Raw genomic sequence first — 25947 nt, forward strand, 5'->3', positions numbered from 1 at the left:
TGTTAACTAATTAGGCTTGCTAATGCTGACGAGCAGTTAATGGATTTAAAAACTCAGCAATTCCTACCCACAAATAAAAACATTCAACTGCAATGCATGATTTTTACAGCATCCTTGAAATTCCTAGCTCAGAGTAAAATCTAGTATGTTTTTTCCAAGGGTGAGGTTGCTCTCGGCCAGGACATTTGGCAGAGGATATGTTATTCTAATCCAGTCCCTGGTTCCCTCTCTATGATATTCATCAAGAGCAAAGGACAGGGAAGGACTAGACATATTTACTCTGCATGCTGTCACCTACTCTACCTGGCACATGTGAGTCCTTTCTCTGTTACTCAGGGGTCTTGGGGACTCTGGAGAACAGGGACTGCAATCACTTTCTCCTAAACTTTGCTGAGTGGAAGCCTTCACTTAGGAATTTCAAATTCATACAAAGAAAAACCTGCCTTGAGTCATTTTCCCATTTATTTGTTTATTCATTTACTCACTCAGTAATAATGTTGCGAGCATATACTATATGGAAGTCTTAATGGATGGCACTGTTAAGGATACAAAACAAACAAACAAAAAATACATCTAGTTTTTCAAAAACTTAACCATTTTTCAAGGTTGGCTCCAGAGAACATGGCACCTGGGACTTTAGACAAATTTCTGGCCATTTGAATCACAGTCTCAAGATTTAAAAGCCCCTTAAAAATCAGACTCCTCAGGCATCTTGATCCTTCCCTCAGTGCCACTAAGAGAAGGAATCTCTTTCAATCCTAGAGTCCTGGGGTAAGCGCAAAGTCATGGGTGGGACATGGCCCAGGGGTACCTCCAGTGTCATCACTTCACACTATTGAAGGGCCTTTCTGGAGTCTGCAATAAAGAATCCTCCACTCTCTTCCTCCCCTCCTTGCAGGCTGAGGTCTGCTTAAGAGAATGGTGTCCACTGGGCTTCTGGCCAGCCAGCCAAGTTGCAAGACAGTTGAATGAAAGTGAGGCTTCTTTCCTCTTTTGGCTTAGAATTATTTTTTTTGGCTGATATCCTATTTTAGACCCTCTACAAAAATACTGATTGAGTATGTGCTGTGCCCCAAGATGGTGCTAGGTGACCAAGACACCTCGTGATGACGCCTTTCAGTCTAATGAGGCAGAAAAATGATGAAATGGGCACTAACTATAGGGAAGAATGAGGTGTAGGTTCCAGCCAAGTCTTATGGGCCAAGAGACGCTTCCTGCAAGGAGTGATAGTGAAGCAGAGATAGGTTTGCTTACCATTCAGAAAACTCACTCCTGCTGTCCATCTCTTTGACTGGGGCTTCCTCATGTGACTTTCCTGGCCAATGGAATGTTACTGGGCATGACTTAACCAAAGAGACTTGCTTTCTTTTGCCCCTGACATTCCTGTGGGACATGTCCCAACTAGCCTGTGCATACCAGGAGGATAAGAGACTCAAGACGCATGGGGCAGACTCACCTGGCCAACCTGCAGGGCCGGCTGCACTTGTCCCTCTCCACCTATGCCCAGGTAAGATCAGCTGCCTCACAGATGGGTGAGTGAGCCCTGCTGAGATCAGCAGAGCCCCCCCAACCAACCCACAACCTGAAGAGGAGCCTCCCCAGATGACTCAGAGAAAGGGTTTTTATGGTGAGGTTTCAGACGTGACAATGTCCTAGTATGTTAAGTAGGGGCTGAATCATGAAGAGTAATCTAAGCAAAATAAAGGGATTTATACTTTTATCTAAAAGCAATGGGAAGCCATTTAAGGGTTTTAAGCAAGGGGATGGCATGATTAAATTTGGTCTTAGAACTCGTGGAGAACAGATCACTCGTGGAGAATGGATTAGAGCAGATCTTGCTTACAAGTGGGGATTATGTTACATGGCTGGTGCCGGAATTCAACAGAAAGTGATGGAGGCTTGGACTGGGGTAGTAGCCATGGGGGTGATGGAAGGGGTTCAAGAGGTGAGAGGGGTCAACATCGATACTCCATGAGGCATCTGGAGTTTCTTATTTGGGATTTCCAAGTATAAGCAGGGGAAGTATGATACAGGGACAGACATGGATGTGCCTTCGAGGATATATATGCTCAGAGACTTCTCTTAATTGGCTTCCCCCTTGCACTCTGCACAATCCCCACCAACCCCCCGGCCTGCCCCAAAGCAGAAGCACATACTTCAAACTAAGCATAAGTATTAGTCCCTCTCTGCAGCCTTCTCTGACACTTGCCCTATGCCCCAGGCAGATTTAAAGCCTCTTTCTTCTCTCCTTGAAGAGCACGTATGCTTATTCCGTGCCAGCCAGACACTGTTGTGATTGTGCTATTGGCATCCAGCCATCAGCCCTTCCACAGGTTTGGGGTGCGCTTTCTTTTCTGTCCCTCCGTTTCTGGGAAGCCCGTGAGCCTCACCTCATGTGCCTGATGTGGGAGAGGATGAGGAGGAGCTGGGCCAGGCGCCGGTGCTGCTGCTGCAGGGTCAGGCCTGCTTTGGCCATCAGGTGGATCAAGGTGTCTGTGATCTTGTCCAGGACCCGGTGGATATGGTCTTTCTCTTCCAGAGACTTCAGGGTGCTGGACAGAAATGTGTACACTCCTGAATGTGCAGAGAGAAAGTGAGAGAGAAACTCAAAGAGGATGAGGTCTAGGAGACCCAGAGTGTCCATGGGGCATCATCGTGAGCCAGTGCTTCCCCCAGCACAGAAGTACAGTGGTGGGGATGTTCTGGACCCGTTTTAACCACTAGACTATGTAAAATTCCCAATGGATACCTGTGTCTGAGAACACCAGGAAACCAGTGTGGCCTCCTATGTGTGAGCCAGGATCCCCAGGCAGGGACTATCAGCCTGGGGGCTGCAGTGATAACACCAGCCGCTCTTTCTCAGACGGGTCTGACAGCAACACTAACTGTCCATTTAACAGGAGGACAACTCTGTGGGGACCCATTATTGTTCCTTTTCACATCATGAAACTGAAAGGCAGAGAGATTCATTAACCTGCCAGCTAACTGGGAGTGCAGGTAGCCGGGCTTAGACCCTACTCCTCCTGCTGACTCCACATCTGGTAATGATAATGGAGACTTTTTCTCAAGAGACATGAGAAACTGTTGGTGAGATTTACAGAGTGATGAGTGACTGGCTAAGTGACTAGAAGATGATTTTTCCAGGCAGGATTTAATTTGCTTCTATGTTTCAGGCCAGCTTTAGGACCTAAGCATTTCTCAGGCTCAGCTGAAAGGTTTATGACCTGGGTGGGTTTGAGGACTTTGGCAACGGCTGTTTTTCTCACTGCCAGGAAGGTTTCCTCTCTTGTGGTTACAGATCCTGCTTGCTGGGCCACAGGAAGACTCAGGATCGAAGCTGAGACCGGCACGACACACTAGTCTTCTGGACAGCATTGGCTTCAAGCTAGACAAGCAAAGCCCTTTTTTCTGGGATTGTATATGAGGTTGTGAAACAGAAATCCCTTCCCCTAGGGTTGCGGGGAGGATGAGAACATCCCTCCCCAGCACACGGAGCTCTGCTCTGCAGAAAGGGGCCTGGAGACACTGAACAGAGGTGACAATATTGGGGGGAGAGGGCAGGAAAAAGACCGCAGGTGCAAGAGGGCACGAGAGAGAGACCGAGGGATCCCCGGTCTAATCACAAGGTCCTAGTTCTTAGATTTTTTTTTTCATTTGACCTTTGAGATTTCACAGTGTCCTTCCTAACATGTGAATTGGCACATTTCCTATTCACTTATAATGGTGTGAAGTTGGGTTTCTGTCACTTGTAACGGAAAGAAGCCTGTCACCATAAGTTGCGAGCTCAGCCCAAGGACGGGAGAAAGGTGAGGGGTGAACAGGTGAGAAGTGCTGAGGACCAGAGGCAGCAGAGTGGAGCTGGCTCTTCTTGGGACAACCAGGGTGGCTCTTCTCCCCACCCGAGAGGTAAGCTCCATCCTGCCCAGGGTCACCGTCTTGCAAAGAGCAGACAACATAATATTTTTTCCCTAATTATGTGTATTGTCAACAGTTTTTTGGTCTTATCTCTCTTCAGCCCACTGACCACCCATAAGCAAACTTCTCCTGCCCTCCCCTATCCTCATAAGCACCTTTAAGTTAAAGATTCCCAAGTTTCTAAAATCCCTGACTTTACGCTAGTGACATGTCAAGGAGTTACTACTCAAGCCACCGTCTGTGGGCTGGGAATGAGGAAAACACCTACACAGAGGAACTCATAAATACAAACATCCACAGGGTGAGAATTGCCCAGAATGGAAAATGGCTAAGATTTAAGACAAACATGACACTAACAGAACCGGAATGGCCGGGAGGAATGTCACATTGGGTACCCTGAGGCACTTTGGTCCCGACAGAGCACAGATGAGTAAGCAGCAGATAGGCCGTGGGGTAAGAAGGAATTGCTGAATGACTCCACTCCTGTTCTGTGGGGGCTGCTGAAGGAGAGGCTGTGTCCATCAGAAAAATGGACAAACGTCCACAGCCACAGGTTGGCCTGGAGGCAGTGGCCCGCAGGGCGGTAAGCACTGGTGGGCTGGGCTCTGGGTGGCCTCAGCCGAGCTCCCCATTGGCTCTGCCTCTCTCAGTCCTCTGCGTCATCATACGCGGTCCCGCCCACGCCCTCCCCAGGCCCTGTCTCTGGCCCTGTATCCTGGGAACCCACCCAGGCCACAGAGCTGAGTTAGTCCAACTGGGATGACGTACTTTCCACCAATTTCCTTTCTGTTACCACCCAGATGCTGGCCTCATTGGCCTATAATCCCTTTCTTGTTTAGGAAACCACAGAATGGAGGATCAAACAGCTTGGCTGCACCTGTCTGGACCGGCGACACCTGTGCGTCGCTTCTCTTCCTGTGTGGGCCGACAGGGCTGAGGCACACCACGCTGCAGCGTCAGCGTCCCGAGGGCCAGCGTTACACACAGTCTGCCAACGGAGGTCAAAGGCTTGGCACTCACACTCAGGGGAGTCAGCTTTTGGGGGGACCGCCTATTCTCCATCCCGCGGGGTACAGGCACGCTGGGTCCCTTCCCAGCATGCATTTCCTGAGAACCTGGTTGCAGGCCCCTGCCTTACGTGTCAGAGAGTCCAAGCCTTTCAAGTGTTAATGTTTTAAGAACAGATACCGCCTGTGGAGAGAGAATTTTCTTCACTCTTGGGATGCAGGCCATCCTCAGAACAAGCCTGTTTTTCTCGTCCTGTTTTGGCACCAAGACAGCTTATCAGCTCATCCTTGTCAGCAGACGCTTCCTGGCTGTGTGCATGGACTTAGAAATAAAAGTAGGGTCCCATGGAAATGCCAATAATTGACACCAGCAGCCATCTTCCACCTGGACTCTTCTGGCAAAATGCAGCCCATGTTTGCCGCCTGTTGCCTCTAAGGGGCCATTTGACAGCCAGTATGGAACCCTAATCCCCAGAGTGCTTCATGTGCTCTGGCGGCCACTGCTCATAAGCAAGGGCAAAGCAGGGCCTGCTGATCTCCATGTCCCAGGCTCTCGCCACCCTAGATGATCACACTGGTCTTTCCAGCAGCACAGCACCAGCGAATGGGCAGCAAGGACTTTCAGAAAAACTCCCTGCAACCAGGAAGGCTTTCCCAATGCTGGAGGCTGCTCCAAATCCCAAACTTGAGAATAAAAATCTCCATATCTTTATCCAGTCTTGGAGTGTCATTGGCAGATCTGAGCTTCTGTGAGTTCTGAATCTTTCACCCAACACAGGGAGGTTCAGGAAGATTATATGGGAAATCTAGTTGTCAGAAAGAATGGGGAGCAGAGCGCCCCATGGACGTGAGATCTCATCCACCTCTCTCACTCTCGTTCTGCTAAGGCACACTCTCTTTCTCGTCTCTTTCCTGCCCTGTGATCTCCACTGTACAGGAACCCCCTCTCCATTCCTCAGTGCATTTCCAGATAACAGAGTCTTCCAGAAGCTGGAGGAGGCGGGTGTGGGCACAACAGTGGGTGTGCGCACCTGACTTTCCATGAGGGGCCCTTGCACGACCAGGAGTCCTGGCGTGCCCTCCACTGGGGGACAAGGACCTGTCCCTAAAATAATGAGACATGCTCGGGCTGGTGGCTTAATGCAGGCTTGAAGACAGATTCTTCCCAAAGGAAGAACGTAACAACAAACTCTGAGTCCCTCAGTCTATGGCAGCTTCATCAAAAAAACAAAGGAATGACTCAAAGGAAAAAGCAAAGGTCCCAGCTGTAAGTGGTCTGGACCAGAAGGCTGCTCCTTGGTGTGGAGAAGGAATTTAGAGCTTGCACAGGACCCAGTGATGAGCAGCACATCAGTCTCTCGGTTCTGGTGGGAACCGATCCCATGACTTCATCAGTAATTTGCTGGGAAGTGCTCCCGAGGCTGGTGGTGCGAGGAGCATCCTGTTTGCTGTGAGCCGCACCTGAGTCTGCTGCTCTTCCTGGAGGTGGTGCTGTCCCGATGGGTGGACTGGGGCAGTTTGAGGTTGTTGCTGCCTCTTAGTGGAAGGGGCTGTGCTGGGCGCCCTGCAAGATGAAAAATTTTTTCCAGTCCCTGTCTCTCCAAAGTCCTAATGAACTAAAACTGCTATAAATAAAAATTGGAAGATGAAAGTTTTGAAAAGCTTTATGAGTCTATACCCAAAGGTTCCCATAGGTGAACTGGCTAGAGAGGGAAGCTTCAATGGAATCCCTTTTCTCCAAATTGTTAACTAACTTTTCCCTTCATGCAATCTGTCATTGAGTGTTTTATATAAGTTTTCAATCTCAGAGCAGCTGTATGGGAACTGAAAAAACAACAAACACAATTGGGTGTAAATATGTAGAGAGGGGATGTAAGACTCTTCTAAATAAAATCAGAACCAACAATTACAAAATAGCCTCCATCCATGAAATACCAGGTGATTGCCTTTTGTACATTTTAAAATAATTTTGTAACATAATGAGAAACCTATTTTGTGAAAACTACATATTTAAATTTGTTGGAGGATTCTCATCTTTGTCTTACACTGACATTGACTCCAGAGTTTTCCCACACACTTCTAATATGTATGACTGTTTCTTTTCCAATTCATCATCACTCCCTCATTGCTCATCCAAAGGATATGGTATCTTTTAAGTTCTAGAGACTGATCGAATATTTGCCTTGCTGAAGTGGGAGGTGAAGATGGGACGAATGTTGCTCTCCACTCTGGTACCTCCTTAGCCCGCATCATAACAAAGGGAACCCCCTTCGACAATACGCTTAGACTAAAGCCCGGCTTACGTGCAAATCACGTCTTCATTTTTATTTTCTTCTACTTCAACAGTCTTCGTTTTTTCTTGGCATGTGTTTTAGTCCATTTTCTGTTGTTTATAGCAGAATATCAGAAACTGGTCATTTATAAGGAAAAGAATTTATTTCTTACAGTTATGGAGACTGAGAAGTCCAGAGTCCAGTGGCGGCCCCTGGGAGGCCTTGCTGGTGGGGACTCTCTGCAGAGCCCCCAGGGGCCCCTGGTATCACCTGGGGAGGGTGCTGAGCGAGCCAGCTCAGGTCTCCTCAGGTCTCTTTGCCTTTTCTTATAAAGCCACCAGTCCCTTTCCCATCATTAGTCATTAATCCATTAATCTATGAGTGATTTAATCCATTCCTGAGGTCAGAACCCTCATGGTGACAGAACAACTCTCAATACTGCCACACTGGAGATTCACTTTCAACAGGCGTTTGGGAGGCAACAGATATTTATCATATACAAATAGATGCAGGTGAGTGTTTTGGTTTTCTTGTTCTGGCGTCCACTTCTAGCTTTGCCTTTTCATATGCCCTTTCTTTCTGCACATTCATTATGATGCATATCAACATTTTACCACTTCATTATTTTTCCACATAGTAAAGCCTGGGCATCTTCACTGAACTGTATTTCATTTCATTTTAATACACTTGAATATGATTTCTTCTCTTCCTCTTTTACATGGTAGTTATCAAGTTACACTGATTTTCAAAAACTATACGTGTGGGTCAACTCTTACCTATTTATTTCATATCAGAGTGTCAAAGGGTACATGTGTGTTTAATTAGATTGCTTACTTGTTCCTGGAAGTTCCAGGGGATCTTTCTCTATGATTCGTGATCTGTGGAGTTGGTGGCTCTCACACTCTCCTGAGGAATTTTCTGGGATGCAGCTGCCCAGGTTCCACCTAAACCTGATGGTCGATTGCCACAGGAAGTCCTGATAACTGTGCTTTTACAAAACTCTCCAAAAATGAGTCATTTACAGCCAGGATGAAGAGTAACACAGTTATCTTGGTCTTTTCATATCGTTGCTACTAAAATGTATAATCTTGAAAACATGGACTGTACTTTTGTGTTCAGAAAAGTTCCCTATCATGGTGCTACAACGACATTAGGAGGATGACTTCTCCTTGGAACCCCTGCCAAGCTACGCTCCTCTGGGCCTGTTTTCCCTTTCTGGCTGGGGATGGCTACAATGGAGATAACTCTTAAGACGACCTAGAAGACACCCATTTAAGACACCTTACTAGCCTTTGTCTTCGCACGACCACATGGAAGGGGGCTCTGACCTGAAGATGTTCCTGGACTCAACATTGTTAAGTAAACAAGGAGCAAACCTTTAGATGTTTGGAGCCTGGGTACGTTTTGAAGCCTCTTTGCCTTAGCAGCTGTCCTATTCTAATATAAGATAAGAAGTATTTCATGACTTACTGAGGAGTAACTGAATACATGTGTGTAAAGAGGGATAAAGCCAGAGGCATGTTTTCTATACGTCTTTATGCTGCCATTTTCTGCACTTCTAAGGTTTTAGATTGCATAGGTTATTACGAATGATTTCTCTTCCCAAATGCCAGTACTGCCACACTTTGTTATAGAAACCATGATTCAGATTCTAGAAACACCTAGACATCCCATGTCATGCTAGGCATTCATTCCAAATACTAACGTAGCAACCAACTTGTTCAAAGAACCAAAGGGCAAGCCTAAAATGTCTGAATGTTTAGCTTGGCATTATTTAAAGATACAGATCACAACATTATTAAGGACTTCAAAGAGATTGCTCTATGCCATGTAGAAACTAATCTCTCAATTTGTGACTTGAACAAAGACTATTGCTTTGGGAAATAATTGTTCATAGGTGGGAAACATCCATCCTTCTAACAGTATGTGATGGTTTACCTGAAACATGAAGAAACTGCTCACAACCCAACCTTGAGCAAATGAAATGTGTATTGTTAGAGTAGTCTGTATAAAATCAGACTCTCATCAGAGTCCTGTCTCAGTGGTCTCAAAGTGAGAGGAAGTCCTGTGAAGATGAGTGTTCTTGCCAGAACCCAGCATGGGAACATGGTGGTCCTGTTCATTGGTATTGGTATATACCCACGAGTGCATTCTCGGCACATATGCTTCTGAGTCAGTGACATTTATCAATTTAGCATAATTTTTCAGGGAAATCTACTAGATGTTATAAAGAGTAAATACTTGGTGCATTGATACATTCAAGTTGATTCAAAAGACAAACCCTTTAGTGATGACTTCAGATGGTGAAACAGATGCACTTATTAAGATGACTTGAGAAAAAACTCTTAAAGGCTCATTCTTTAAAAAGAGTGATTTAGGGTCTCACTTTTATATATAAAATCTGCTTTTAAATTTGTAATAAATAATATGCTAGCCTTCTACCTTTTAGGACAAAGCCGTATGGATTTGCATAGGAGCCTTCTTTTTGTTAGTTATATCTATAATGCGTGTATATCACCACGCGCCAGTTGGGGGGTGGGTCAGAGACTGGCCCCATCACTGGCTTGTTTTTGCATGTTCGCTTGGAAGGCTGACATAACATGTGGGAAAACGGCTTCTGTGGGGTCAGTTGCTGACTACCCCTTTGGCATGTGACTGTTACATTGTTGTGAAGGAACAGCCATGGCTCGGCCTTTGCTAACCCTCAAACACCCAATGGTTACCTTTCCAAAGTCAGAAAAGAGATTCACTAAAGATACACTGGAAAAATAAGCTGTCCAGCTATTGCAGGGGAATTTGAACAAAGTTCTGAGTGGAATTTCGAGTCCCAGGGAGCTGGCCCTGTCTCAGGGGGCCTTGATGGTTTCCTTTTCCCCCACAAAATACAGGCCAAACTAGCCCGGATGGGTTTGTTTCCCTGGACCCCACCTTTCCTGCCTACTATTTCAAGGATAATGGAGGAACCATGGTGTGGAGCCAAAAGCAGCTCTTACACACTGGGGCAGATTTTACTTCCCAAGGACGACCACACCAATCTCCTCCATCCACGCACTTTTCTACAAGGTGATCTTGGCACTCTTCCCACGGAGACACGAGGTCTGGGCCCTTCCCTTGAATCTGAGTGGACTCACAACTTGCTCGTAATCAACAGAATGAGCAGCAAGTGATGCCGAGTGACTTCTAAGTCCCCTTAATAAAAGGCCATGCAGCTTTTGTTTTGTCACCGGGACATTTGTTCTGAAGACCTTGACACCTTGTAGGAGGCCTCCTGTGCCTGTCCCAGTTGACAGGTCTGACCAACAGCCAGCATTAATTGTCACTATGTGAATAAAGACAGCTCAAGGTGACTCCATCCCACAATATCAAATTACCCCTAGCTGATGAGACTCTCCATCCGGGGCCCCAAGCACTGTGGAGAAGAGACAAGCCACTCCATCTGTGCCTCACTCAAAGTCATGACCAATAGAATCCAAACCTTTGGTTGTTTTGTTTTTTAGCCACTAAGTTTTGAGAGTAATGTATTGCATAGTAGTAGTAACAAGAGCACACTGGGCATCTATACCAGACACTTAGGGAGAAAAGTAGTCCAGAGCGGGCGGCCTGGAGCTGAGTCTCCTGAAAGGAGCCTTCTAGAACTTTGTGCTCCAGGTCATTGATCCTGCCTCCAGACCCCGAAGCCTGCCCTTGCTGGTGCAACAGGGAAGGCTTGAGGTCATCCTGTCTGCCACAGTGTGCAGTTAATGGTTTTCACAGAAGCCCTTCAGCCCTCACCATTGCCCAGATGACTAACAAAACACAGAGTTCAGCTCCAAACTGGTAACCCAAAAGATCTGCCCGCTAGCTTTTTACCAGAGAATAAACAACTTTGAATTCCCAAGCCCCCGTTGTAAGAAATAGATGTTGTAAAGATTTGTCTGAAAAAAAGATGTTTCGATGCTGAATAACTGGTTTATTTTATTTTAACCAAAAGTCTTCAAACTTTCTAATGAAATGTGTTCTCGTTATTGTGGCCAGGCAAAGGAAATTCAGAGCCAAATTTGCGGGCCACCTTAGGAACTGTACAGACACACTTCTGTGCACTAATCTGACTCCCCTATTTGCTATTTTCTTCAGCTTATTATTCTACATTACTACAGATTTTGTCAACTATTGGCGTATGCTTTCACATTGCATGAAACCGGGCAAGCTATTGTGAATTCTCTGCAGAAGAAGAAATACACAAATAAATCATGGAAAAGATACCCCTTCATTCCCTGCCACATCAACAAACACTGTTAGTGTGAATATATGTGTTTATAAAACATCACTAAACACTTATCCGATTTAGAGTGGAATCCAGAAAAAATCACAACTGCCGCTGATGTGCACGTGTGTATGTTACTCTGAACTGAACAGCCTGCTAATCTGTGAGACCCAGTGGTCACTAACCAGTGAAGAGGTGCCCTCTTAGATGGGATTTGCATGGTTATCACCCGAGCTACAAAGCTTCAGATGTATGCCTTCTTTTCTCTAGGTATAGAATTGAAATGGAAGAATGTTTTCTCTGGTTATTTTGAAAAAGATAAGTAGTGTCAAAAATTGTCATTTTCATGAGACAAATGGGCATGTGGGTGGTACATAGTCTTCAGACATCAGTTCCATCATTTTAAGAGAGCACTACAGTGGTTGAAAAGTGTATTAAAAGAATGTCATGTGATTATTTGTGAAAGGTTTATCCCACTTTTTTCTTGAGAAAGGAAAGGTTAGATTATGCTGTAAAACTAAAGATGCAGATTCCAGAATGAATAATTTAAAAGGGACCTTAAGATCTTCCAGTTCAGCAGTTTTCAAACTACTTTGATAGTCAAAACCCTTTTTATATCTTTTTTTTTTTTTTTTTTTTGTCGCAGTTTGGCCGGGGCTGAGTTCGAATCCACCACCTTTGGTATATGGGGCCAGCGCCCTACCCACTGAGCCACAGGTGCCACCCTTAAAACCTTTTTAAAACAAGCAGAAAAAGTGACTCTCATGTAAAACCCTCAGGTATAAACTGGATAATGTTAAAATTCTGATTAAAGCAAGAGAAATGTGGGGGAACCCTAGAACCAGGTCACTGAAACTCTCCCTTGCTACGCCCCTCTTCTAGTGATCCTGGGACTCCTTCTGTAACACTCAGCTTTGGTAAAAGAAAAGTGTAAAAACCACTGATCTCCAGAGAATCAGAAAACAAACCACAGATTGGGAGGAAATATTTCCAAAAGACTTATCTGAGAAAGGAATGTTATCCAAAATATACCAAGAACTCTTAAAGCTCAACAATAGGAAAACAAACAACCCGATTAAAAAATGGGCCAAAAGATCTTAACAAACACCTTGCTAAAGAATATTTACAAATGGTTAATAAGTATATGACAAGACACCCCCTCATCATGTCCTCAGAGAAATGCAAATTAAAACAAGGAGATCCCACTGCACACCTGTTAGAAGATCCAGAAGGCTGACAACACCAAAGGTCAGCAAGGGGGTGGAGCAACCTCTTACTCATTGCTGGGGGGATGCCAGAGGGGACAGCCACTTTGGGGGACATTCTGGCAGCTTCTTACTAAACATGCTCTGACTGTACAATCCAGCAACTGTGTTCCTTAGGATTTACCCAAAGGAACTGAAAATTTATGTCCACACAAAAACCTACGCATGGAGTTTGGTAGCAGTTTCATGCATAATTTCTGAAATTTGGAAGAAAGCAAAATGTCCTTCAGTAGGTAAATAAACTGTGGCACATCCAGGCAATGGAATATTATTCAACAATTTAAAAAATGGGTTATCAACATGGAGGAGGTTATAGACATGGAGGAACCTTGGATACATCATGTCACTAGGTGAAAGAAACCTGCCTGAAAAGACTGCATGTGTGACTCCAAGCACATGACATTCTGGAAGAGGCGAAACGAGGGTGACAGTAAAAAGATCAGTGGTTGCCAGGAGTTGGGCGGAGGAAGGGATGAATGGGAGCATTTGTAGAGTGGTGTGGTGATTCTATGCGATGTTACAAAGGCAGATGCATTTGTCAAAAGCCGTAGAATGTCCAAAGCCAGGAGTGAACCCCAATGTAAACTCTGGACCTTGGGTGCTATTGGGGTGTCACTGTACGTTCATTGGCTGTTGACTCTGAGGAAGGCTGTGTGTCCAGGGAGCCAGGGGTTCTAGGGGAGCTTTCTGTACTTTCCATTCAATTTTATTATGCATCTAAGTCTGTTCTAAAAAATGAAGTTTATTCAAACATTAGTATTTTAAAATGTAAAAAAAAAATCAACCCAAACCATTGATTCAGTCCAATTATTTCAATTATTAGAAAACAGAGGCTCAAGCGGGTTAAGGACTGGGGCTAGCAGAGGTTGTAGCTGGAGGGATGGTGGGCAGGGCAGCTAGTCTGGCTTTGCCTGAGCTCAGCCAGTCGGTAAATAAGTGGCAGGGCTGGAACTAGAATTCAAAGGTCCCTCCCTTCTGGCCCAGGGCTCAAAGCTACACAAAGAATTTCCTAACTTCAAGGTTTGTGAGAAACTAGGAATGACTGCCAATGGACTGGCCTCCAGAGACATTTAAGAAAACGAATAATTTTCCTGGAATGATTTCGGAGCAACTCCACATCTCAAAACAGGGGGCAGAATGGAGTGGAGACAGGAAGGAGTGGAGGTGAACAGGCATCTATCTTCTAAGAGTCTTCTTAATTAAGGACTTTCACCAAAATGTTAACAGCGAGTACTTCTGTGTGTTAAAAACTATGGTTACTTGAGAGATTATTTTTCTTGGTGGCTTTCCAGAATTTTCCAAGTTCTCTGCCTTGGGTGTGTATGACTTTCATAATTTGGCGGGAGAAAATGGTATTGAAAATGCAAAATCAAAATCCCTTTCATTCCTGTTATTTCATAAGTTTGTCAACATCTGGACTGCTGAGAGGGAAACACAGCTGATGAATGGATTCTCCAAAGAATAAGGAACTCGCTGGAGGGATATCACTCACCACCGTTATCATATTTCTATCATCCTTAAGGCTGTTCACATTTCTGAAGCTCTTCAAGGCTTGTTGTTTTAGCAGGAAATGGAGCTACTACACTTGTTACCAAAGCTTCTGCAAACAAGTTTCTTAGTTGGAAACACCTCTGACATGCCATCGATAACCAGAGCTGCCGATCTAAGTACAAAAGAAGATGGGCTTCATGGACCGACAACACTTTGGTCCTCGCTGGACTTGCACGTAGGGTTGCTGAGAAGACGCAGCACTGAGGTTTTACTGGAACGTGCTGAGTGTCTGCCTTCCACCAAATGTGAAAGTTACGTTAACTAACTCAATAATTGACCTGAACTATTCCAAGGGAAAGGACAGGTGCCTCACCGATCAAGATGAAAATGAATTTTGCATTCTGGCTTTCATTCATCGCTGTTGTTGATCCAATTCTGAAGAATAAATAAACTTCCCCTGCCATCCCCCTCCCGACATTCATGCATAAGTTGTCCTTGGAGCTGACTCCTTGTTCTGACCCCAACCATGAAGCCCAGTGTCTGCTTTCAATGCAGAGAATCTAAAGCATAGTCTGTGTTGATCCTTGGGCCTCCAGGAGATTAGACAGGGCACTGTTTATACCAGAAGCTTCTTGATCAACATAGAAAGGCCTCACTAGAGTGATAGCAGCATATATGCCATGCTGCTTCCTCCAAGTTCATCACCAAGAAAGGGTGTGCCAGTCACACACGGCTTCAGAACGAACCCAGAGCAAACTAAGTGTTTGGAAGAGCCAGGTTGTCCTTAGAAAAATTTTTAAAGAGAGACTCACAGAGATTCAACTTTTATCTTTCTTTACTTTCATCTTTTATTTTTTTATCTACTACTATCGACTACTTTTATCTTTCTTTACTCTCTGAATACCCTGACTATTTAGAATAAGAGCAGTTCATCGGCAAAGTTAGTGTCTGTGTAAATCATGAAACTTACAAAATTAACACATCATTTTATCAAAAGGACATTTGCACTCAAATATTGAGAGCAGCTCCATTCACAATCTCCTAGATGAGGGAACAACCCAAGTGCCCACCAACCCGTGAATGGATTCATAGACTGTGGGGAATGTACACCATCAATACTATTCAGCCATAGAGAAAGGTGGAGATTTTGTTATGTTTTGTATTTAGGTGGATGGAGTTAGAGAACATTTTCCTTAATACAGTATCTAAAGAATGGAAAATGAAGCATCCCATGTACTCAATACTAAATTGAAACTAGTAGATAAACAACCACAGGCCCACAGGAGACAAAAACACAATTAAATTCAAGAAGGTGGAGGGGGAAGGGGATTGGTAATACCACACCTCACTGGTACAATGTAGGGATATACAGCACACCTCTTGGGTGGACTCAATGGACTTGACTTTACAAATATAAACAGTGTAACCTAATCATATGCACCCTCATCTTAAACTGCCTAAAAAGTTAATAAAAGACACTAATTTAATTTAAAAACTTCACATGTCAAACACCTACAAAGATATGAAATAAAACAAAATTCTCTGATAGAGAGTAACTTGCTTCAAAAAGAGATGATTATAAAATAATCTGTGTAGAAATTCCTGACTGTGCTTTTTCAAAGCAGAGGGCAACAGGTGCATAGAAAGAAACCATCTGCTCTCTAGAACTGTCTAGCAGCATGTGCTCACCCCTGTGTTATGGCCCATGATGCACGACACAAATTAAAAATTCTTTTTGAGACAGAGTCTTACTCTGTCACCCTGGAGTTGAGTGCCGTGGCATTGTCATAGCTCACAGCAATCTCAGACTCTTAGGCTCAAGTGATCCTCATGCCTCAGCTTCTGGGACTACAGGTGCCTACTACAATGTCTGGCTAATCTTTTTTTCTATTTTTAGTACAGACAGGGTCTTGCGCTTGCTCAGGCTGGTGTCAAACTCCTGAGCTCAAATGATCCTCCCACCTTGGCCTCCCAGAGTGCTAAGATTACAAATGTGAGCCACTGTGCCAAGCCAAGCTGGGTCGCCTCAGTGGAGGAGCCCCTGCCTTACTGAGCAGTCCACATGCCTCACTTCACATACATCCCGATGTAGGAACTGCCATTTCTCCATTTTGCAGGCGAAACAACTACAGGGCAGCTTCGTATTCTCACCACTTCACCCAATGCCTGGGAAATTGTAAATCCTCAATAAATGTGGTCAAGCTCACAAATAATAGTTCACAAAGCCATAGACATTACTCAGTTCAATGGAATATTGTTGTCTTACATGCCAGAAGAAAAATAACCCCTAAAAAGCAGATATAAAGTAAAAACTCAGAGCAGATGGAGCTGAGCAGCCATAATCAACTTCAATATGCAAAGGTAGCCGTGTGCCCTGTGGGAGAACGTGCTGGATGAGGCCGGAGCTGATGGAGGCGTGCAGAGCCACATGATACCCAGAGTACAGACTTTGCTTTCCCATCTTTCAGCCCAAGTAATGCTACTTGAGGGAATGCCAGAGGGCTGTGAGTGAAAAGGCCAGGCCCAGTCTTTCAACTAAGGGATGTGATGTTTGCTTTCAACTCACAGCTCTACTGAACACTTGGATGCTTCATCTCAGTTTTTCAGGAAAGCATACATAACCTATTATGCATGCTTTGACTCCTCCCTGAGTGAGGAAAAGTATCTTGGGGGAGAAAACCATTAAAACAATACTTTATTTTACTTCCGGGCTCAGGAAATCAATGGGATTTTATTGTTGTTTTCTCATCGTTTTCTTTGGTTCAAGGTTCAAAACCCTCTTAGACAATAGCTCAGTATGCCAGCAAAGGGCAGAGGGAGGGCATCTAAGCCTTTTTTCTTCTTTTAATTTCAAGTTAATATGAGGGTACACACAATTAGGTTACACAGCTTGCTTTTGTAAGGTTAAAGTCCGTGCCTAAGGCCTTTCAAGGCACAGGCCCTGACCATGGGTCTAGTTGTTTGAGTGGTGTAGGGAGGTTTTGATTCCAAAATCTGTGTAGGATAGTAGATTGCTTACCATTTCTCCTTTGAAAAATTAAACTGTAAAAGGAATGGCGATATTAGCTTAGGTTGGCAGACTAGTTGGGTTGACAGTGTGGTCTGAAATTCTTATTTCTATTTAAAAGATGAGGGATACCAATGCACAGAGATCCGGTAACTATGAGACCCTCACTGTTAGTTGGAGCCAGAGCTTTCCCCTTTGCCCTCTGACCCCAGCTGTTCCTACTCATCCTCAACTCTCAGCCGAAGTTACAGGTTCAGTTAAACACTCTATGGTTGAGTGTCTGCAGTCCTGATGCTTACCTTCATCCTAAACTCATGATATTAAAAGCATTAGTTAATTCTCGGTGCCTCCTGCCCACCCCAGGCCGTGAGTAAGGCAGACCTTCCCCACGTTGACGCCTCACGCCAGGCTCAGTCTCAAGCACTCATAGAATGCAGAATGGCTTGTTTTAGAAGGTACTAGAGAACTGTTTTATTCTAGTGGAAATTTTATGATCTACACCAGTAGGTTTCCCATCCTCCTAAAAATTAAAGATAGACTTAAGGTTCTTACACTGCCTTTTAAAATTTTATTATTATGTTTTGTCTTAATGATATTCTAAAAGACATCAAGATGCTAATGTCTCGATGCTCTGTGTCTATTTGATCAATGGTTTTCAGTCCAATAAAGCTGAGTTTGGTGAGGAGTTTTAAACAAAAATTGATATTCAGGTACCACTCTGGACAGTTACCAGTTACACAGGAATCTATGGAGGGTGGGTCCTCACACAAGGATTTTTTCGAAAACCCTCTCCCCTGTGATGAAACATGTGGTCAGCACTGAGACCAATCTAGACAGTCCATGAAATCCTGAACGGTTTCCTAAGTAACACATTATCACCAATGCTTATGGACGTCTTAGAATCTAGCAGTTATATTTTAAGTATCTCAAATAAATACCAGAACAGAAGCAAACAAAATACATGAATGATGTGTTCCTGCCAAGACCAAATGATGTCGCAGCATGGGGCACAAGCAAAGGTTTTACCACAGTTCTGAGCACAGAGAAGTGCTGGGAAAACCCATTCATGGCCTGAGTACTTGGTAGAGTTCCACGTCAGATGCAAAGAGACCAGACAAGCTGTCCCAGGCATGTTGCAAATAGCCATGTAATTTCTGCAAAACATTGTTTGCAGAACATCAGTTTGCCTTTTAGTTTCTATTTTATTTGTGAATTTGTTCTGCTTTTATACTTATATAAGAGCTATAAACATTTGCAGCTTATACTCAGTTGTCCATTTAAGTAAAAAATATGTTCCTTCGTATTTAAGCAACATTGTAATGCTAAGAACATTTTTATTCAGCACTGGGGCAATAAGTGGGCATTTTTTTCCTTTTCAAAAGGGGCCCATACATTATCCAAATGTAATGCCAAGTTACATAATTTCTGAACCCTGAAAAAGGTAGGGAAAAATGGCCATTGAATCAAAGACCTGGGAGATGGCACACACACACCTGCCCCACCCCTTATTGCTTCTCTCAAGAGCACAAAATGATATGCAGCCTCTCCTTCTGAGATTCTTAAAGTGAGTGGGGAACTGCTTCCAATATCCAGAACACTGTAAGGATGTCCAGTCTCCCAACATCTGCTACCTCTGGGCCCTCCATAAATTCACGTTAAAAATCCCCATGTTCCCCCAGTTTCTCCAGTTCTCAGAGGTTCCAAAACATCTCTGTAACAAGATACAGAACCAAACCCATCCTGCCTGGGGCCTGAGACGATTCTATTCATAAGGACATCTTTGTTGTGAGAATGCATTCTATGAGCCCTAGGTGGCAGAGCAGAAATCCTGCCTTAGAATTTCCAGGCAGGAACTGATTATCTACCAAGAGAGAGGAACATAGTGATTCTCTTCAAAGACTCAAAACCCAGGAGTTTGTATTTGGAGAGTGTGAACAAGGTGCACTAACATTTGTGGCATCTACTAAGTGATAGCTGTGGTGCGTCACGCGGTACTGTTTGGTTATCCTTTTAGTAGCCACAAGAGTTCTGTGACTGAGGAATCACGATCACCATGTCACACCTCACGCTCAGGGAAGCTGCTTATCCAAGGGTGTCTACACCAAGGACGCTGCAGAGTTGCTTCTCTCAAATCTCAGTGCTCTCTGATGACACAGTCCATACTATGCCATGTGTTCAGGAAACTGACATTGACCATGAGGCTTGTTTAAAGCAACACCAGAAGCTGGCAGCAAGGAAAGGCTTGGAAAGTTGAGTGGGCTGCCTACAGAACCTGTAAGCCAGGGAGAAGGAGATGGTGACCCACTTAATAATGAGAAACTGCCATTTATTATAAAACAGTGACAATGAGTAGACTCCTTAGAGAAGCATGGCATTACAAAGAGCTCCGTAGATAACAGAACCAACCCCCTTCCAACATGGCCGCATCGGCTACACCTGATGAGATGCCCACTTGCAATGTCCAAGGTCTGTGCCTCACACCCACTGTCAAGAATTAATGATCCTCAGTGTTTACAGTCAAAGTTTTAAAAATGTTCTTTCATCTAAACATAGACATGCTCAATCACTGTGTTATTTCTGAACTCAAAAGTACAAATGCTCTGAGTGATTGTCGACAACATGGAGTGAGTACAAATAATCCAGCTCTAAGAGAAGAAATATTCTTGTGATGAGAATTTATTAATCATAAAATAATTCATGTGTGGCCACTGGATGAACACAGGGTGTCACCAGCATCAGCTCTGTATGTACCAGGATGTCAAGATATGCCACAGTGGAAAAGCAGACCCAGGTGACAGGCAGCAGCTGGCCCCGTGCGATGTTTGTGTTTAATACAGTATAATTCTCCTGTTAAATGTTCCCTATCCCTCTTTTCACCATATGAACACTAGGGTATGTACTTCAGAGATGTTGCCATAATTCTGTCTCGTAGCCCATTTTCCCTTAACTTTCCAGCTCAGGCTTTTAAGTACCTCTGAGTTATTTCTGTCTCTTAGTCCATCAATTCAAAGAGAAATGTCTGAAGATCAGCTGTGAGTGAACACGTAATTAAAGCTACCACATTCCAATAGCATAAGTCATTTCAGAAGTAGCCATGGTCCTGCATGAGACCAGAAGGCCCCCAAAAGACTTCTAGGAAACTAGAACTGACTAGTGGGCCAGGAGAGGGGAGATGACCTACCATTAAAGAGAAGGATAGAAAGCTGGGCGCTGGTTGGACAAAGTCACCAGGAGTTCAGCAAAGGGGAAAAATACACAATTATTAAACTGAGTTTGAAGGCTAAACCATTTATTAGAGATTGCTGATTTAAACATACAAAGCTTTGACACGTGTATTTTTCTGAGCCTTGAAAAACATCTACAGTAGAGACTAAGAAGGAGGGTCAGCTGAGGGGGAATCAATGAACACTCAGCAATCCCACAGAGGTCACCAGAGTTGGCATCAACATCTTTCCACATTAAGGTTCAAATCACAAGCAATTGCTAACCATGAGAGGACTCCCACTTTAACATTTTTCTAGAGATGATTAAGTAGCTCAATTAACAAAGTGTCAGGATAATGGCCTGAGTCTATTCTCTGTTATTATTGAGTACCCACTATTTTTTGGTAAGCCTTGCTGGAGGGTTTTAAACCAAAGCACTTAACGATATTGAAAAAAGACAGGAACCCAGTCGGTGTAAATCAGAGATTCTCATCCGTGATGACCAGGTTGTCATTGACTGAAGGGTCTAACGCATTCTATGAACCGCATTAAACACTTTGTATGAAATTTCCCCCTTACCCACAAGAGCCCAAGGAGGTAGATATTATTTCTTCCACTTAATAATTTGATATTATCTTGATCCTACAGAGCACTGAGATGGATGATATGTTTCAGAATGGTAGGAAGAGCATGGGAAGAAGAAGGCCTGTCCAAGTTCTTCTGGCCATAAGCAGCAAAGAAGCAGCTACCAAATGACTGAAGGGTGTTACGTCTGTTGACAGTCAGCAGGCTAAAGAAATGTGAGGAAGACCAAAAAAAGTATAAACAGTTCATAAGGAAATCAGGAAACACAGGCATAAAGAACCAGCGAACATTCCAAGTCGAAAAAAAAAAACTTAAAGGAAAAATAAAAGCATAAAACTGTGACATTTGTTTTTGTATCTTTGGCACAAAGTTCTTAGTAGGAACTCAGGAAATGTTGAAATATCGAATAAAGAATGAATCAGTCAGCCAATGAACCAAATGTGAGATTGCGTGCTACTGATTTCAAGAATCAAAAAAGTCTGGAGAAAAAAATGAATAATAGATTCGGATGGAAGCAAGACTTCTTGAATAAAGTGAGCCTAGAAGAATTGGAAATATTTGAATTGTCGTGAAGGAAAGCTGAGCAGGAGGGAAGGAGGACACGCAGGCCACAGCCTCTTCCCCGGCCCCCCTCAGCCCAGCCCCGCTCAGCCCAGCCCCCCTCAGCCCAGCCCTTGGCCTTGCCCACGCCTGCTGTTTCCTAGGTTTTTGCTCTTGGCTTATCTGCTCTGCTCTTATTTGCCCTGTGCTTGAGCTCTGTCCAGCTAGTTCTCAGAATGCCTTGAAGTTGGCATCTTTGGATTAGTCGGGAATGCCTCTGTCCTTTGGTGTGGAGTGGAAAAAGAAACAGCATTTGTCCTATGGATGAGTCTAGGCTTTTGCAAGCAAGGCAGTAAATTATTCTAAATGAGGCAGCAATTATGACCAGTATCTCCCACTCCCAAATAGCTGTGAAGAGGGCTTCCCATGGAAATTTTGGCCTTTGGGAGACTCTCTCATGGCTGGCAGAAAGACACGCCTAGCAGGTCCTCACAACAACCTTCCCATTCCTCTCATGCCTCAGCCCCCAGATCGGGGCCAATATAAACCCAGCTTCCTCAGACTCTGGCCTCTGGGGCTCAACACAAAACCTGAAGTTCCTCCAACGCTGAGATTCTGCTCCCAGGCGTCAGAGAGGCATCTTCCAGCTCAGGTTTCCTGCCTTGCGTCCAGTCTGGCTTCTGCCAGAGATTTCTGGAGTCGGAATCATTTTGTCACTCACCTCATGATAGGTAAAGACTTTCCTCAGATTGGAGCCAAGAACTGGTGGAATGTTTAGAAAACTCCCTGTCTCTGGTTGTGGGGGAAATGGTTGAGTGTGACTTCCTTCATAGAGCTGATGCTTTTTTGACTCTGAAAAGGGCTCCTACTACCATATCATTGTGTTCCCGAGGTTTGTCCTTTCTGATTCTGTTTGTCACAAATAATAGGAGACACCAGGAGCTGGGCTCGGTGGCAGGCCTGCACTTCTAACATGAAGCTCAGTTTTGCAGTGAAAAAAGTGGTTTCCCTGTGTGCAGGGCTGGGAGACGGCTTCTGCTGGTGACTGCTCCCCCCCACACCCCACCCCCGCCCAAACCAGCAGCCCTGTCCTTGATGGAAAAGACGAGCTGCTGCTCTGTTATCTCATGAGAGAGACAACCGCAAACCCTATCAGGGTACAGCGGCTCCTATCTTCAAAACAGTACTCCAAGCCTTCCAGAGCGAGGAAGTGCCCAGCGGAGTCTAAGAAAGAAGTGAAGGGGGATGGACGGAGCATGGAAGTTTAACCAGGCTGAGGAGGAGTCTGAGGGAGGGCCAAAGGTCAAGGTTCCATCCCCCACCGATCCAGCCTGGAGTAAGAGACTTTCTTGTGAGGGCTGAACATATTCCCCTCCCCACCCCCAGGAGTTCCAAAAACCTAGGTCTATGGATCCAACGTTTTGATGGCAACCAGTCTTGACTTTTTAACCCCACCTAAAACACGAACAGAAACAAAACGACAATGCAAAAAAAGGCCATGTGGGTCAGCAGGAAACATTCTTGATTACCAAGATCACAGCGTAAGATCAGCCACGTGTGCTGATTATACAACTCTGAGTAATTTTACTTCCTGTGGAGGACACTTTCTCCTGGCTAAAGTGAAAAAAAAAACCCAAAGTCCCAGCCCTGGAGAGGCCTGCTCTCCCCTGAAGTTACCAGCGGCCCACGTGAAAGCCTCCAGGATGTGCCAGCCCTTCACCGAAGAAGGAGCAGGTTCGGGACCTGGCACCGTGTAGCCGAGTGGCATTGCTCCCAGAACGCTCGTCCAATAAAGAGACATTGTGGGATCTGGACCCTTCAGTGCACAGGACAAACGACTCAAATGAAAAGCACAATGCGTGTGAGTGGGACCAGAAACTTGAATGGCGTGGTAATCACTTCCTTAGTGTGGATCTCATTATTTCCCACGGAACTTTATTCTGTAATTCAGTCCTTGCCTGTGTAATAGTGCAGATTTCCATTTATCGGTTGATAAGCGAGAATGATTACTGTGATGACCACTAAGCAGCATAGGTTACTGGCATTGGTGGGAAGAGAAGGAGGAAATTGTTAGGGGAGGTGGGAAGGGGGTGGCATGCAGCAGGAAGAGACAAAAACACCTGAAAAGAAGAGGAAGTGATGATTCCCTGTGTGTGATCAGCACAACTACAGCCGGCTACTGGGGAATCTGAGACTGTGGCTAATGTGTGAGAAACTAAATCAGGCCTGGGGCTTCAAAACAGCTACCATTTCTGTGTGGGAATGAGGGACGAGGCACAAAGTAGGTCTGGAGGAGGGGGAAGGTCCAGGCTAAGGGCACCTCCAGGGCGGCTGCCACCCAATTGTGAGCTCCAGGTCCCAGGGGCCATAGAGCTAGTGCTCAGATCCAAACGTGGAGGGCCTGGGAGGAGTCGAGGTGCTAATTCAGGCTGAACCATAGTTTCCATCCCAGTGACCTGGAGTGACTCTTTATACAACGGACAGCAACACTACAAAAATAAAAAATATATATATGCCATTCTTAGCTTTCTCGAAATGAATAAACAGGATGGGACAGTAGAATTAGACTCCGTAGACCAAATGGAAAATATTCTTTCAGCTGGACAAATTTACCGTAGTCCATGTTCCTTCATTTTAGGGCCAGGATTTTCTAACGCTAAGCCAATTATATTTTTAGCTAATCAGTTTTGACCAGAAACATGATCTGTCTCAAATAACTCTCTACATAACTAGCCATGGACATATATCTATATACAGGTACCATTTTAATCAAAACATCCCCGTATCTTAGGAAAAATATAAATATTTAACCAAAAAGGCCATTTGATTTAATGTCCAATTTTCATTTCCACATGCGACTATTTGGCAGACACAGTTCTACCACTCTAAGTAACCTACAATGATGGTAGATTCTTTTAAATACGTGTCAGTGGCTTCTGTCACTGATGACATTATGCCTTTGCAGTGGGTGGATTGTATCTGGTCAAAAATACAAATAAATTATTTCATCCAGCATCAAGTTCTCTCGCGTTATCAACTCACCAGAATTAAGCAAAATGATAGATTTGAGGCACACAAACTCCTCTCCCTGCAGATTCATCATACGGAACCGAGACGATGTGGCCAGCAACATGTCAAAGATCTCCACCATGCCCTCTACACATTTCCCCTGGTTCCTACGAAAACACAGCCCCCAAAAAAAGGTGTTAAAGGACAGAAAGCTTCCACAAGACACCATAAAGTCATAAAAATCTACTGCCTCCAAATTGGTAACGAAACATCAGCCCCTTCTCTTCACGGAGCATGAACATTCATTTGAATTCTAGAAGGCAAGACAAAAAAACTGATTTTCCATCCGTAAAGTATTCTCATTTCAAATTCTCAGGAGAGGTGTCCTGTTCCATCCCCATGTCTGCTGTGTTAAACATACGCAGTTCTTCAACCTATGGTTAATCGAAAATGATTAGGATTTAGGTAAATGGTTTTTCTAATACATGCTTATCAGTCCATCTCTGTATTCTTGACAGTTAATGGAAACAAAAACAGGGCCTCTACTCTCAAGATGCTCATGGCCTTCAACTAACATAACATGTTCTAACAGACAGGCTTCAAGATGATTCTGAAGTACAAGAAAAACTTTGATAACTGCAGAAGTTGGGCTGGGTCCACGGATGTTGTAAGGATATTCCTAAGAGGTGGCATCTGAGTTTACACTTTTAGGGAATGTAGTTTGCATCATGCAGAGGTATTAACACATCCCTGGAAGAGGACCCTACACACGGAGAGAAAGAGCAGCAATAAAGAATGTGGAAGACCGCGTTGCAGGTCAGGAGGCAGGAGATGAATCTGAGAAATCAGGAAAAGCTCTGGGGACGAAGGGCGTCCTACATCATGATAAAAAGTTCACACTTTTTTCCTCGGCATCAAGAGTTTGACGTTAGTAGTTGCAAATATTAAATAAGCAAACCTAAGGTTTATAACATGTAATATTTTATTTTTTATTAGATCATAACTGCGTACATTGTTGCATTTATGGGGTACCATGTGCTGATTTTATATACAATTTGGAATGTTTACATCAAACTGGTTAACATAGCCTTCACCTCACTTATTTACGTGCTGTGTTTAGACATTTATACTCTACTCTTAATGTATTTGTCATGTACCCCTGCAAGTAGAGGCACTACAGAATTTCAATGAGATACTACATTCGAATGGAATTTGATTTTTGCTCACAAGTTAAATGTGAGGAATGATGTGTTTGAGGAGATGGGGGGAGTTAAAATAGCCTATGCCTATGCAAAACACATTTGTGAAATATATAAACATTTAAAACGTGAACGCTAAACCAATTGCTTTGTATCTCGTTTTGTTTTTAATTAATAGATCTTGGAGTACTTCTTCAACTGCTCTGAACA

At 44.2% G+C, this 25947-nt stretch overlaps 1 protein-coding gene across 4 annotated transcripts in view; it reads right to left on the reverse strand.

Annotated features, from left to right (window-relative positions):
- Positions 1-25947, reverse strand: part of ESR1 (estrogen receptor 1) — a 264535-nt gene that overhangs the window by 2638 nt on the left and 235950 nt on the right. For all 4 annotated transcript variants that reach the window (XM_003797871.2, XM_012810119.2, XM_012810120.2 and 1 more), the window contains 2 exons: positions 24572-24705; positions 2391-2574 (listed from right to left, as the gene is read on the reverse strand). In XM_003797871.2, the coding sequence (XP_003797919.1) occupies positions 2391-2574; positions 24572-24705 (318 nt within the window). The remainder of the gene's footprint in view (positions 1-2390; positions 2575-24571; positions 24706-25947) is intronic.

This window comes from Otolemur garnettii, unplaced genomic scaffold, assembly GCF_000181295.1.
Source record: "Otolemur garnettii isolate 467f Iridium unplaced genomic scaffold, OtoGar3 scaffold00126, whole genome shotgun sequence".
In the NCBI taxonomy this organism is placed as follows: domain Eukaryota; kingdom Metazoa; phylum Chordata; class Mammalia; order Primates; family Galagidae; genus Otolemur; species Otolemur garnettii.